At 39.9% G+C, this 13,317-nt stretch overlaps 1 protein-coding gene across 2 annotated transcripts in view; it reads right to left on the bottom strand.

The window, feature by feature from the left end:
- Window positions 1–13,317, bottom strand: part of rgs7a (regulator of G protein signaling 7a) — a 61,768-nt gene that overhangs the window by 46,271 nt on the left and 2,180 nt on the right. For both annotated transcript variants that reach the window (XM_061690708.1, XM_061690709.1), the window contains exon 2: window positions 12,009–12,129. In XM_061690708.1, the coding sequence (XP_061546692.1) occupies window positions 12,009–12,086 (78 nt within the window). In that variant the 5' untranslated portion in view covers window positions 12,087–12,129. The remainder of the gene's footprint in view (window positions 1–12,008; window positions 12,130–13,317) is intronic.

The following is a 13,317-nucleotide window of genomic DNA, read 5'->3' as shown; positions in this document are numbered from 1 at the left end:
AGTGTGGCCCAGAAAGAAACTTCAAGGAATAATTTAACATTATGGGAAATAGTCAGTTTTCTCTTTTCTCTTTTTTTTTTTTTTTTTTTTTTGCTTTCTTGCAGATTGGAAGATGGGCCGGCCGATCAATAGTACTCTCTTCCAGGGATGGTTCGATACCTCCTTTAATCATGTCCAATGTCGTTAACCCTGGTGCACCCCAGAGTATCTGACAACACAGGTACTGATCCAATGTCTTTTTTTTTTTTGTTCTGTCTAGACATGCATTGATCATGATAACCAGTTGCAAAAGTTTCAAGAAAATGCCATTTTAGAAACATGATGAAATGAAGGTGGTGTACAAGCACATCTAAATTCAAAATGTCACACATGACGTCACGAGACGTCGGCTCAAAGCATGTTTTGCTTTTCGTGGCTTAAGTATGTGCCGCTGATTAAAATCTACCACTGTTGGTAAATGCTAATCTTAGTATTGAAAAGAAAAAAGCAACGCAGCTCTGCTTACCCTTCGGTTTTGACATGATAGCATGGAAAGTCGCACACGTGGGGGATATGGATGTTTCTGCACAATAACGTTTCTGTACGATAGTGTTTCCGACACTATAGTCCGATGGGTGGACTCAGGCCTTCACTTGAAAGTAGCTGTGAATCTTCGCTCAGCCTCGCTGATTATGTCCTGGGTGAAGAAACTCAGTGTAGCGGCAGTTATTATGTAAATTTGCCTCACGGAAGCAGAAGTGCAGAATGTCTATTTAAATACAGTACAACCAATTAAAGGCAATTTTCCATGATAGGTCTCCTTTAAGGTTTTTGTTTTTCCATCTCAATATTAATAGCAGTTATCTTAGTTCGACACTAATTTGACTGTTGATTACTCAAACGTTAATTAAATGTAACCCACTCATTTGATTACAGCTTAACATGCTGCACAATGTGAATCTATTGTCTGGCAAATTGCATGGCTTTAATTATTTTCCTTGCTTAATCGTCAGAGACTTTACAGTTAAAGTGTTGTAAACAACATATAGCCACATAGACGGTCCAGGGGATTATCTCATGTTGAGATAGCAGGACGGCGCCGCTATTGACTGTAGCATGCGTGTGTGATGCAAGCCCCTCTAATTGGCATTTAGGTATTGACCACGGCAAATATGGACACGATGGATTAGTTTGGCCACGGCTTCACATGGTTCGATAATTTGCAGTTTGAGCTGCGGTAACATGCATGTTTTCCGACACAGGGAGCAGATGTACAAAATATTTCTCTCTAATCTTGTAATTATAGATCAGCCCACCTCATCCCGCCTTCATCTTTCTCTCTGTTTCCTAATCTTCTGATTACAAAGTAAGGGAGAAAGGGGGTGAAAAAGCCCGTCAATCTCACTCTTGAGCAAAAAGCCACGTTATGACACATGAACGATTGAGGGTGGTTAGGAAACGATATCGATAAGACGTTATAAGGAGTATAGAGTAGCTATACAGATTAAAGGGCGAGACTTCCTGTCGAAGGAGCAACACACCGAATGTATGCATTCAATAAAGGCTCTAGTCGCACATTATCCATCAATACTGTACTACAGCCATGTTGCAGTAATGCAGGCATGAGGCAAAGTCTTGTTCCTGCAAAATGTCGCCTAGGCAATGGGCAGATCAATAGCATGCACTAATACCTTTGCCTTGCTTGTTAATTCCCTTTATTCCTTGCTTCATTAGTGAGTTTCACCGGGGGGGGGGGGGGGGGGGGGCAGACACTGTAGCTCTCACTGTGCAGCATCAACACCTTCTCCAAAGTGTGAACAGCAGCATTCCGCTCATAATTGCGCCACCGGAACCAATGTTTCACACGGACATTTATTGCAGATGGACACAGGGTTGGGCCACTGATAAACTTGACCAAAAACAACAGTGATTTTTAAGACACTATTAGTTGTGTAATGTACATATAACATGTATGAGTTTTTTTTACCTAAAATGGTAATTGCTAGCATGCTAATGCTAATCGCGAACGCTAACCGTTTAGTAAAGGCTGATGTGTCTCAAATTCTGTACAGAGTTTATACCATACACTCAGTATCAACATATGCAGTTTCAGTCCAACCCTCAAAAATGAGAATAAATTGCATGTTAGTAAAATGTTTTTTTTTTTTTTTTTGGGGGGGGTGGCAGCTATTACCCGACAAAATATCTATAGGATCATCGATTCCAAAAAGATTCGATCATGACAGGCCTAAATATTAGTAATATGTAGTGTGACATGACCTGAAGCATAGCAAGGGTTACGGTCCAGCCAGGGAGAATACAAGTTGACTTTTAGGGATCGCGCTTATGAGCGTCTGGTAAGGCGGCGTCAAATAAATAATGTTATAATATAGACACCGGCAGGAAGAGGCACGCTCCCATCAGACAATCACTTAAGGCGGGCGGCGCTGATGAGATCGTGTGTGATTTGACTGCAAGCCCTTCTTCATTTTATCACTATTTGTGCTCTTGTATGGCTTCTCCAATGTTCTCTGCAGCTCTAGTTTTTTTCTTTTCATAATTTATCCTCTAGCTCTTGTATTAGTCAGTAGTAACCAGAAGGCCCACGCATAAAATGATACATAACCTTAATTCTGCCAGGATACTATTATCATCACTGTCAACAATTCTGATCTAATAATTTGCCCATCTGGCTAAAATATTAAAACACAGCCCATCTGAAATGCAGTACAAATGACAAAGACAAAATACATCTTGTATAGGGCTTTCTGTCATTAAAGTCGTAGGTGAGCTGGAGCCAGCAAATCCAAACAGGAAGGCCAGAGCTGAGATTTGATCCCACAACCTCAGAACTGTGAGGTCGACATGCTAACCACTTTCACCATGCTGCCAAAGAATCACAGTAATAAATGTAAAAGAAAAAAAAAATCGACATTTGTACTGTGCCTAATATTGAACATATGTACAATACATTTAGTATTTTTCACCCTGTGATTGATTAATATTAAAAGTGGTGCCTAATTTCATAGCAATTCCAAAGCCCTGGTTGTCAAATGTCTCGAAAAGATTATCCTGAGCGATTCACCTCTACTAAATATTGCCTCATCGATATAATAGGAATTGGCCGGAATTGTGCTGTTTCTACTACTACTACAACTAGTTTTTCTTCTTCTTTTGATTTACTAGAAATCTGTATGCCCTGTGGAAAAGTTCACTCCACAGTGTGATGTTGTCATGTGTGGGGTCTCGCACATTTTGAAAATCACTTCATATGTAAAAATGGATACGTGTACCTGGCTTTAGTGTGCGAGGCTCCGAGACTCACTTGTCGAGGATAACATAAAAATAAAGTCAGTCGTATTGTTTTAGTCATGTCGGATCTTGTTTTTATTGTATTGACTTTATTTTTCATCCAAATTTTCAATTTCTATCCTAAGCACAATTAGTTTTAGTACTTTGAATACTTTTTAATGCACAGTGAATAGATTTATTGAGTGGAAATTACATTACAAAGTAATCTTTTGAGCCAGAAACAACAAAAAATGCACAAAGGAGGTTCACAGACTGAACAGGAATAGTGTGAATACACCCTGAGAATATGAGGTATAGAAAAGTGTAATATTTCGTCATGTGACCGATATCGTTAAATTATGATGCCACTAACTTGTAAGAAGAGACGGCGAGAAGGGAGGTGTATATGATTCATCCTGGTGCTACTGTCATAAAAAAATGACTGTAATTATATTTAATGAAAGGTTACATGCTGCACATGTGACTGTGTTTGAGCTTCAGCCCTTAAGTGCTTAAAGGGGGAGGAAAACAATAGAAATCAGACTCGTACGCTCCTTTTACCTCATTTGCTGCAAAGCCCGCATGTCACCAGGGGACTGGTTACGTCAAAGGCGATCCATATTGACACACGTAAGCACCAGAATGTAAAACAGTACACTTTCCCTCATCGACTGACGAGAAATACTGGTGCATGGGACAAAAACAGTATAGGTACAGTTGGGGATTAATGGATCCACACACAGACAGAAGCCAAAGTGGCTGCTGTGAGAACAATTACTGGACGCCCATCGGCAGCTGAGATGTAAATATGAGTGGACTGGTGGCTCGGCAGCCAGATACTTCACAGGATAATGTACTGTTTGGTGCTACACAATGATTGCGATTCCCTCCGAAAATTACAATCTTGAGAGGTACTGTTGACGAGCTGAAATGCAAACGAGAGAAATGAACTGTGTAACACTTGTAAAAACAGTGCTAACCTGAAATGCCAAAAAACACAAGGTAAGGAAGGACTTGTAGTGTAGTGGCATATGATGCTGCCAAAAATGCATCAGCGACCATGGCTCTCCTTTTTTTGTCACTTCACTCGAGCAAAAGAGTACCGTGATTTCTCGTGTATAATGCGCATTTTTCTTCCCTAAAAAAATTGTCAAGAGTCAATACTGCGCATTACACATAGGTATGGGGGCAAATGGAAAAAAACCTTTCACATTTTATAAATGTATGCCGCCATCTAATGGTTATGAAAAATCTGTACACTTTCATTCCAAAATGCCACCGCTACCTAGAGGTTATGAGATTATGATTATGTTGAGGTTATGAGGTTATGTTGCAAAGGAAGGAACGGAACTCCATTATAAAACCAGGGAATCTTTTTGGCAATGCCAGGCTATCCATTTCTTTTCTGTCCATGATCTCAGTCCATGTAATATTCTTGCAGATATAAGCAAGATGAATACAACATAGAATAATAAGACAATAAAGCAATCTTGTACATCTAAGTCTGCTTAAACAATTAAAAACATTCGACTGACATGTACAACATACAGTGATGTCTGTTTGTATGTTTTTAGTGCTAAATATGTCTCACAAGGGTCATTTGTGGCATTTTTTTTGTGGCAAGAAGAATTTTTGGAGCACAATACCAATGAATGTTCGATGATGTTTGATAAGTTCACACAATATATATGAGTGCACAACTGCATTTGTGAGAATGCTTGATTCTCAGCATTCACATAAGAAACTGACAGTTATTGGTGCAAATACAGAGAGAACTTTTTTTTAAATACTAACGGCAAGCGCCAAGGACATAAAGAGGGGCGCTTTTAGATATTTTCAGCCTTTGAGCTGCACAGTCGTAAGACACTGGTGATTAATCCTGTATCAAAAAGATTTATATTTTACACTATGTGTAGTGTATTATGTGGTATACACGAAGCACACAAAGGCCCCGGCTGGTGAGCGACGATGTTCCCTCCTCATGCTGAGTAGCTGTGAACTTGTGTTTTAGGCTTGTATTAAAAATTAAGTGCTCTCTCTTTCTCTCTCTCTCTCTCTCTCTCTTTCACGCTCTCTCTCTCGCTCTCTCTCTCTCTCTCTCTCTCTCTCTCTCTCTCTCTCTCTCTCTCTCTCTCTCTAGTGTCTACGCAGCGTTCGCCCTACATAACGCTATACGACACCATGTTCACGCATGCATCGCCATATTATTTATGCCACGCACAGGTGAGCAGGCATACACATGCACTAGGGGCAAGTGGGAGTTTTACTTTTATCTAGATTTGTTGATCTGAAGAGTTTACGTCTTTCCTACAATGACATTAGTGATGCAATGTCCAGGGTCACTTGGACATGTTCATCTTCTCTACGAGACTGTGTTTTCTGTACTTAAGGGAAGTAAAGGAGTAATATGTAAATGAGTTCTACTTTCTTCTACTTTTACAACACTATTTTTTTAGGCTTTACGCGATCAGGATTTTTGGGGCCGATCAGCGAGTTTAAAAAAGAAAAACGATCACCGATCCGATCACAAGCTGGGGCAATGTGACTATTTAAATGACTTGTTCATTTACTGTATATAATTGTGCACTTAATTGCTCAAAAGAATTATATTTACAATAAATAACGTATCTTTGTTAATCTATTCATGCCAGTGAGGCATAGTGACAGACAGAACAAATGAATGTTCATCTATTAGATGGCAGGAAGTACATACCGTAATTAATGTTTCTACTTTTTGTGACATTTTTGTTTGTGGAGGTGCCGTGAGATTTTTCAATTGTTAAATATTTGCCTTGGCTCCATAAAGGTTGGAAATCACTGCTCTAGTCAGATCATGTATTCTGATCAGTCAGGTCAAACCAACATTACAACATGACAGAAATAATGGGTGCTAACTTACTGTAATTAAATTATTGTAATTAAATTACTTCACACACACCAAAACTTTAGAGGATGGTTCGACAGAACGCCTGCATGTTCACTTACAACTGTTAGTGCTAGCACTAGCTTGCTAGGCTACATAACGGTTTGTTGCCTGCTTGCGAGCGGTACAGTATTAAAAGTACGTGAACATACCTCAAGGAAACCTTAAACAACACCAAAAACAAGTTTTTACCCATTTTGTTCTTCCATAATCACACGGCGCGATCCATTATTGCTGTCGTCGCCATGGTTACGAGTGTATCCGGTCGCGTTTGAGTTGACAAGATGAAGCCCAGTGATCGTAAAAAACGGGTGGTATGGCAATACAAGATTTTATTGCAGTAGGTAGTCTGACATAGGGCAATCGTCAAAGACCAAATTTGTCTTGTAGTCTGATCCCGGGCATTATGTGTTGTCTGTCTCACATGTTGTTTTTTAAATAACTTTATTGGTGGTCAGATATTTACAGTACTACGTCAAGACATGCGACAAGGCAAAAAATAAACTAGCTTTTTTTAATTCGAATATACTGTACATGATGGCGATGTGGAGTAAATGTCTTTTGCGGCGCATTGATCAGATCGGCGAATTATGACATTAAAGCCGATCAGCCCATCATCATAAAATGCTAATTATCGGCCGATACCGATCAGACCGATCAAATCGGTGTAAAGTCTACTATTTTTTTATATCCAAGTGTCTGTGTCCACTTAAGGACAGAGTACAGTGTGAGTACTTTTGCCACCTCTGGTAACAAGTGCCTGGATTTACTCTCGCTGAGGCATCCTTGAGGGAAATCGACATCGCTACAGTACTGATCTGCAAGGAAAGCGGGTCAACACCTCGACTTGTCCATCCATTTTCATTAGAGGTTATTGGAACAAGTGGAACAGCGGACAGGCTACGGAAAGAGGATACAGCTCCGGTCCTGGTGGTAGGACCAACTACCATCCACTGTCCTTAACCAGAGAACTCCCTGTGCTCTTGTTACATAACTCTCAACGGTAACTATTGAGGAGATGAGAGCGAGCTAATATCAACATTGACCGCAGTGTTTACACAGTGAGTTTATGACATTCATGCACAAGAAGGCAGAGGAGACGTAACCGATAAAACCATCTCTCTCCACTTCAGAATGTTATTTTTCTTCTTTTTTTTCCCTGACAGCGCGGCCCAGTCAGAGCGGGGATCACCGCCTCGACTTCCATCTAAAAAGCATCTGGCATCTGCCTGACCGAAGACCGCAGCCTTCCCCTTGAAGTTTGACCCGAAGCAACACCAGAAGTGGTGTTTTCATCCTGGCTGCCATCACGGCATTCTCCCTTTCATGGTGCGGCATATGTAGGTCAGGAAGTGTGCACCATCACAAAAGTTCGTTAGAAGCAGAGAGTCGGATTGTGTGTGAAAGTGTCGTGACCCGAACCCCCCGATTTTGAAGAAATACATTCAGAAGGAGCTCAAAGTGGACTAAGGATGCTTTGCTTCAGATAAGCTTGAGTTTTACATCGGGCCAGAAATATAACGTAACCTAGAGTAATACACTAGTAAGAAATATGTAATTCCTAAAGTGACGAATACAAAACAGTTTTGCTTGGATTGCTGCCTGCTAACATATAGAAACACAAATCTGTTTGAAGAGGAGCTATTCTAGCAAATTGACTTGTACATTGCTTGTACTGTATAAAACATTCTTGGATTTCTAGGGTGTCCACCCATCTTGTGTGAAATCAAACAGCAAGTTAAATCTTTTGTTATGTCTTTTATTTCTGCAAATATGCCAGTGAGCTAGCCGTTCTGAATGTTCCCCAATTTATATAATAACCACCCACACGTGAGTTTCTCCAGCCTAACTTGGCAGCTAGACCAAGCCACAGCTGGGCTACACAGTGTGACAGAGCGAAGGCAAAAGTTTAGCACTTTTGATGAACAGATCAATAGGCATTAGTTTCTGATAAGCGGAAGTTGTCCTGGTGGTTGGGGGGATATTGATGATTGGTGACGTGTCAGCTGCATGCATCACAAACTGTACACAGATCTCTACACTAATTATGTCTTGTTTGAAGTGCTGCATCCATGAGTGAAAATGTTATGTATTTAGGGGAGCTCTGAGCTCATGTTCCGGCAGTAGAAGCTGCTTATCTCATTGAACCCCCTAGCTTTACCCTTCCATTACCATGGCAACAAAAGGCGGACTCAGGATTGGTTCCGAAGTAAGAGGCCAACAAAACTGCCCAACTAGTTTCCGTAGGCCTACATAATGGCTTGTAAACTGTGTTATTATTCTTAGCTTTTTTGAGTATTTGAAAGAACACATGTCACAGACATGGTATTAAGACAACTAGGAACTGTTTCACAAATTAATAATATATACTGTAATAATACATTTCCTTTAATCTTTGCACAGGTCTACGCTTTGACCGCCATTGTAATTTATTTTCCAATGGACAACAGCAGTGGTTCTCAAACTTTTTACATCAAGTACCACCTAAAAAAAAATACTTCTCTCCAAGTATAACCATCATGACCTACATTAAAATATGGTAGCATAGGAGGCCTAGGTGTTCCTCAAAAACGAGACAAATGTTTGAAAAGTATAGTGGACCCCCACATATTCCCGCTCCGGCATTCGCAAATTCACCTCCCCCCTAATTTATCTTTTTTTTTGTTTTTTTTACTTATTTATGTTTTTCATATTTGTTTTTATGGCAATTATAATGAGCAACAATTATTCACAAATTTCCACTATTCGTGGCAGGGGTTCACTGTAAATATAATATTTTAAGCCACTGTAACATTATGCACAGTTGGAACTTTAATAAAGTGCTTTGATATAGGATATTTTAAAAATAAACTGTACATGATTCGATTCCAATGTACTGGACATAGTTGCACCTAAATTAAATTAAAAACAGACAGTTCTTAAAGATTAAATGCAAATGTATTGCAGTTAAACGTTAAATACAACTGAACTGTATTTGTAATTCTTTCACATGCCACTAGAGAGAAGCCGTGTACCTCACTCAGAATCACTGGACTACAGTAAACATGCATTTATTTAATGACAAAGACTGACAGTTAGAACATTATTATATGGAAACCAAGAAAAAATGTTTCCAAAAAAAAAAACCTACTTCATTGACCATAGTGATCCTGTCACTTTCTTTGGTTATGGCTCAAAATAGCGAGTGCTCTTTGTGTGCCACTACCCACAAAATCCGGTCCCACGCTGGCAACGATATTGCCTAGCACGCAAGCGCCATAAAAAAGCGCCGATCTATGATATCATGCTAAGCGTATCCTCTTCCCGCCGTGCGGGAGCAGATGGAACGGTGGCGCTCGTTGAAGGGTGAAGCGGACGAAATGATGAAAATTGACTGCACGCCTGACTCATGCACAAGTAAAATGAGAAAATGTCCACTTTACAGGTGCACCTGCACATGAAGTAAAGCATTAAATGGTCCATGAGGCAACGATACACGTTATCACCAATCGAACGCTGTAATACTGTAGATCATACTTCATTATGGAACCGTACCATCTAGGCTAAGTGAATGTGGCTTTAGGTGTTACGAGCCAGGAAGTAGGAAACTAAAATGGATCAGCCCTTTTTTGTTATCTTTTTGTGGATAATAAAGTCTGGGCCACCGGGGAACAGAAGTCTCTCCTGTTGGCAGGGAAGCAATTTCCAAAAATGGTTTCATCTAAACGCAGAAAAAGATTGCAATCAAATGAGCAGTGTCCACGCTCGTACATCTTTGTGTCACATTACAGGTATTAAAATTAGAATTCTACCTCAAGATTTAAACATATATTATCTTCCGGCTAACGCTCAATTCGAAATCCTTTTTCTCTGCCAGCATAATACATACGCATCTTTAAGACTGAGGATTGAATTGGATGATATCGCCTTTGCCTTTATGTTCATGAACATATTTAAAAACAAGAACTCAAGAAGCACAATCAAACGGACCCCGCGTTGCAACAAGGCTCGGAGGGGCCAACGTGAATGTTTCATTAGATTTTAATGGGTTAATTAATCTGGTTGATGTGTGAAGCAGGGCTGGATTAAGGTGTCTCAGCACTGCAATGCACTCCCCTCCCTGTTTTTTGCTATTCCCGAAATACATGCGATAACGCTCTTACATCCCGGCGGTGTCGTTTCTCCTCCATTAATGCGGACAAAAGTGCGTTCTACCAACATTGTTAACTATGTCAGCTCCTGTACAAACAGCCTGTGCACGTACAGGGGCCCCCGCACAGACGCACACGCGTGCTCTATAAAGCTTTGACGGTGACAGTGTGCTGCCTGTGAGATAGGAAAACTACAAGACGCTTCATCAGTTGATGTTGCAATATAGCCCCAAAATTAGCTAAGACATACAGTAGGAGCATTGTGTTAGAAATTGCTGAATTGAATGGGACAAAAACAAAATCTGCAGCGAAAGGGGGGAATATGAATCAAATGAATCAATATTCGATGCTGCCGTATCAATAATGTATCACGAGATAAGGTGAAAATGCATTATACGTACAGGGTGTTCCAAAAATGTTTACATACTTTCAAAGTTTAATAGTGTTTCCCAACCTTTATTGAACCAAGGTACTTTTTATTTTTTATTTTTTTACATTAGATAAAGCTGACGGCACACCACCAAACACCAAAAAATGCTTTCAATATTTCCTGAAATGATGATCTTATCTCAAATTACTCACAAATGCTGTTTAATTAAGCTTTAATAAACTATTATTCTGTTACATGAATGGCAACAGGTGGATACATATGTTCATTGTACCTTCTGCTATCTATTGGAAGAGCATTTAATTGTTCTGCCTGTCACTATACGTCACTGTCATAGATTGACAAAGATACAATAGATAGTTACAATAGATAGAATCTGGAATAAACAACCTTTAATATTATAAACTAATTAAATATATATAATATATAAACTAATTATAAATTATAAACACGAGAAATCAAATTTGCGATAAAAGACATCAGTGGTATTTGTTTGTTGTTTTGTATTTAAATAGATAACATGAATTCTTCTGTCTCTCTATCTTCTATTTATCTATCTTCAACTACCTTTCTTTTTTATGTAAATATTTTTTCAAAGGCCAACAACAACAACAACAAAATAAGAACGTCATTCAATAAAAATACAAACCCCAAACTATTAATAGTGCCTGTCTAGGAGTTGATGAAGGGCATAAAAAAAACATTAATTTAGTTGTGTTATATTCTTTGTTACGACACACACACACGACAAACAGGCCTGTCTTTTATTTTCGTGAAAAGATAATGTACCTCCCACCTGTCGTGGAAGTGAACTGTTTTCCATCTTTCGTTTGGCCATTTTTGGAAAGGAGAAGAGTAAACTTGCTCAAGAAGACTGGTAGCATAGTTGCTAACGACTGCAACAGAAAGGAAATGGCCGCTCGCCGGTCTAGACTGATGGGCCAACACACTAGCAAAGGATTCTGGGATTTGTAATATTAGTGGCGCATGTGCTATATACTGGCGGGCCAGCTCTAATACACATTTAATATGGTCTTGCGGACCAAATATAATTACAACGTGGGCCAAATATGGCCCCTGGGCCTGAGTTTGACGTATATGGCCTAGGGCATGTAATTACTTATACTGTATATTCATGTTTCAAATTATGTAAAAAGCATGACATTGGAACACCCTGTATATATTCCTGTTTTGTCCCATCCCAAGTTACAATTGGGGCTACTCCCTTCACACAGTTCGTAGTCAGGTACAATTCTGCAAAAGACACCAAAAGCACACATAACATCAGCGAACTTACCTTTCTGTACACGATCATATTGGGGGACTCGTCCGCCACCCCGTTGGTCCCCTGCCCGCCGCTGTTGGTCTGCGCCATGCTCCAGTATAAGTCGGTCTGCCACAGGAAATGTCAGGTGCTCCTGTGATGGGCAGAACGGATATTTGAGTCTGTTTGAAGGACAATGAAGCCAAAAGGCTGTCTTGCCCTTACCTGGCCGCAAAGAGAACGCCACAGAATAGCCTGGATCATGTTTAAACATATTTGACATTTACACGTGGAACAAATGTGCTGCTCTCTTGACTGCCTGTGCACCTGTTCACATCCCACAAGGACGGGGATTTATTTATTTTATTTTATTTTTTCCCCAGGACTGTCAGGGCAGGCGGACACAATGTGAATCCTTGGAGGAGGAGGAGGCAAAAGTTCAGGAAGGAAATGTAATGTAGTGCAAGTAGACTGCCCTCGGGGGCCTTCTGCCCTAAAGAGGCTTTCACTATTCAGTCATACTGCTTTGGTTACATTCCAGCATGCGGGTCAGTGCTCTTGGTTCTAAATTCAAAACTAGAGGCTTAGCAACATTAGTCCATAGAACAGTGGTGCCTTGAGATACAAGTTTCATTTGTTCCGTGAGGGAACTCAGAACACTCAAATCATCTTCATCCAGTGAAATCAATAAAAATGCCAGCCTCCCGAATCTGTTTTAAGAAGTAAAATGCTCTCTCTATAATATTGTACTTGATAAAACAGTCATAAAATTCAGGAATTAAATAGGATGTAAAGCATTCAATATGGTTTACTTGTTAATCTGCATCGTGATGAATTCATTGCGGCTCCTTGTGGTGTGTGGGACTTGACCACCAGTGGTCAGTATAATACAATCATGCAGACACCCACAAAGAAGAGTTTCACACCTACTGTAAGTGACTCAGTACGCTGCAGAAATACGGTACGAGTCTTTTTCGCAGTGTGCAAAGAATCTATGGCTGTGAGTATTGTTATATTGTCTGTTGATGTACCCTTTGTGTTCAAATAGTTGTTTACAGGTTTATAACACTGATAACGATGCCATATATCAGCTCGTCTATGGTGTTTTGCGTTGTTTGTTAACAATACACTAAGCGGACATTGTCTCAGGCAAATTATATGTGGTGGTTTTAAATACGCATTGTGTGATTCTCTTTGTTTTGTGTTTAATTTGACAGTAAACTCCAACTGAGAGTGGCAAAAAACATGACTTTTTTTCAGGATTGTAGAATCCTTATCTCTCAAACTGCTGCTTGTTATAAAGTGAGTAAAGTTGTTCACTGCCACCATACAGCGCTCATAT

Source organism: Phycodurus eques, chromosome 11 (assembly GCF_024500275.1).
Source record: "Phycodurus eques isolate BA_2022a chromosome 11, UOR_Pequ_1.1, whole genome shotgun sequence".
Taxonomy (NCBI): Eukaryota; Metazoa; Chordata; class Actinopteri; order Syngnathiformes; family Syngnathidae; genus Phycodurus; species Phycodurus eques.
Note: the sequence above shows the minus strand (reverse complement) of the source record. Positions and strands in the feature narration are given on the sequence as shown.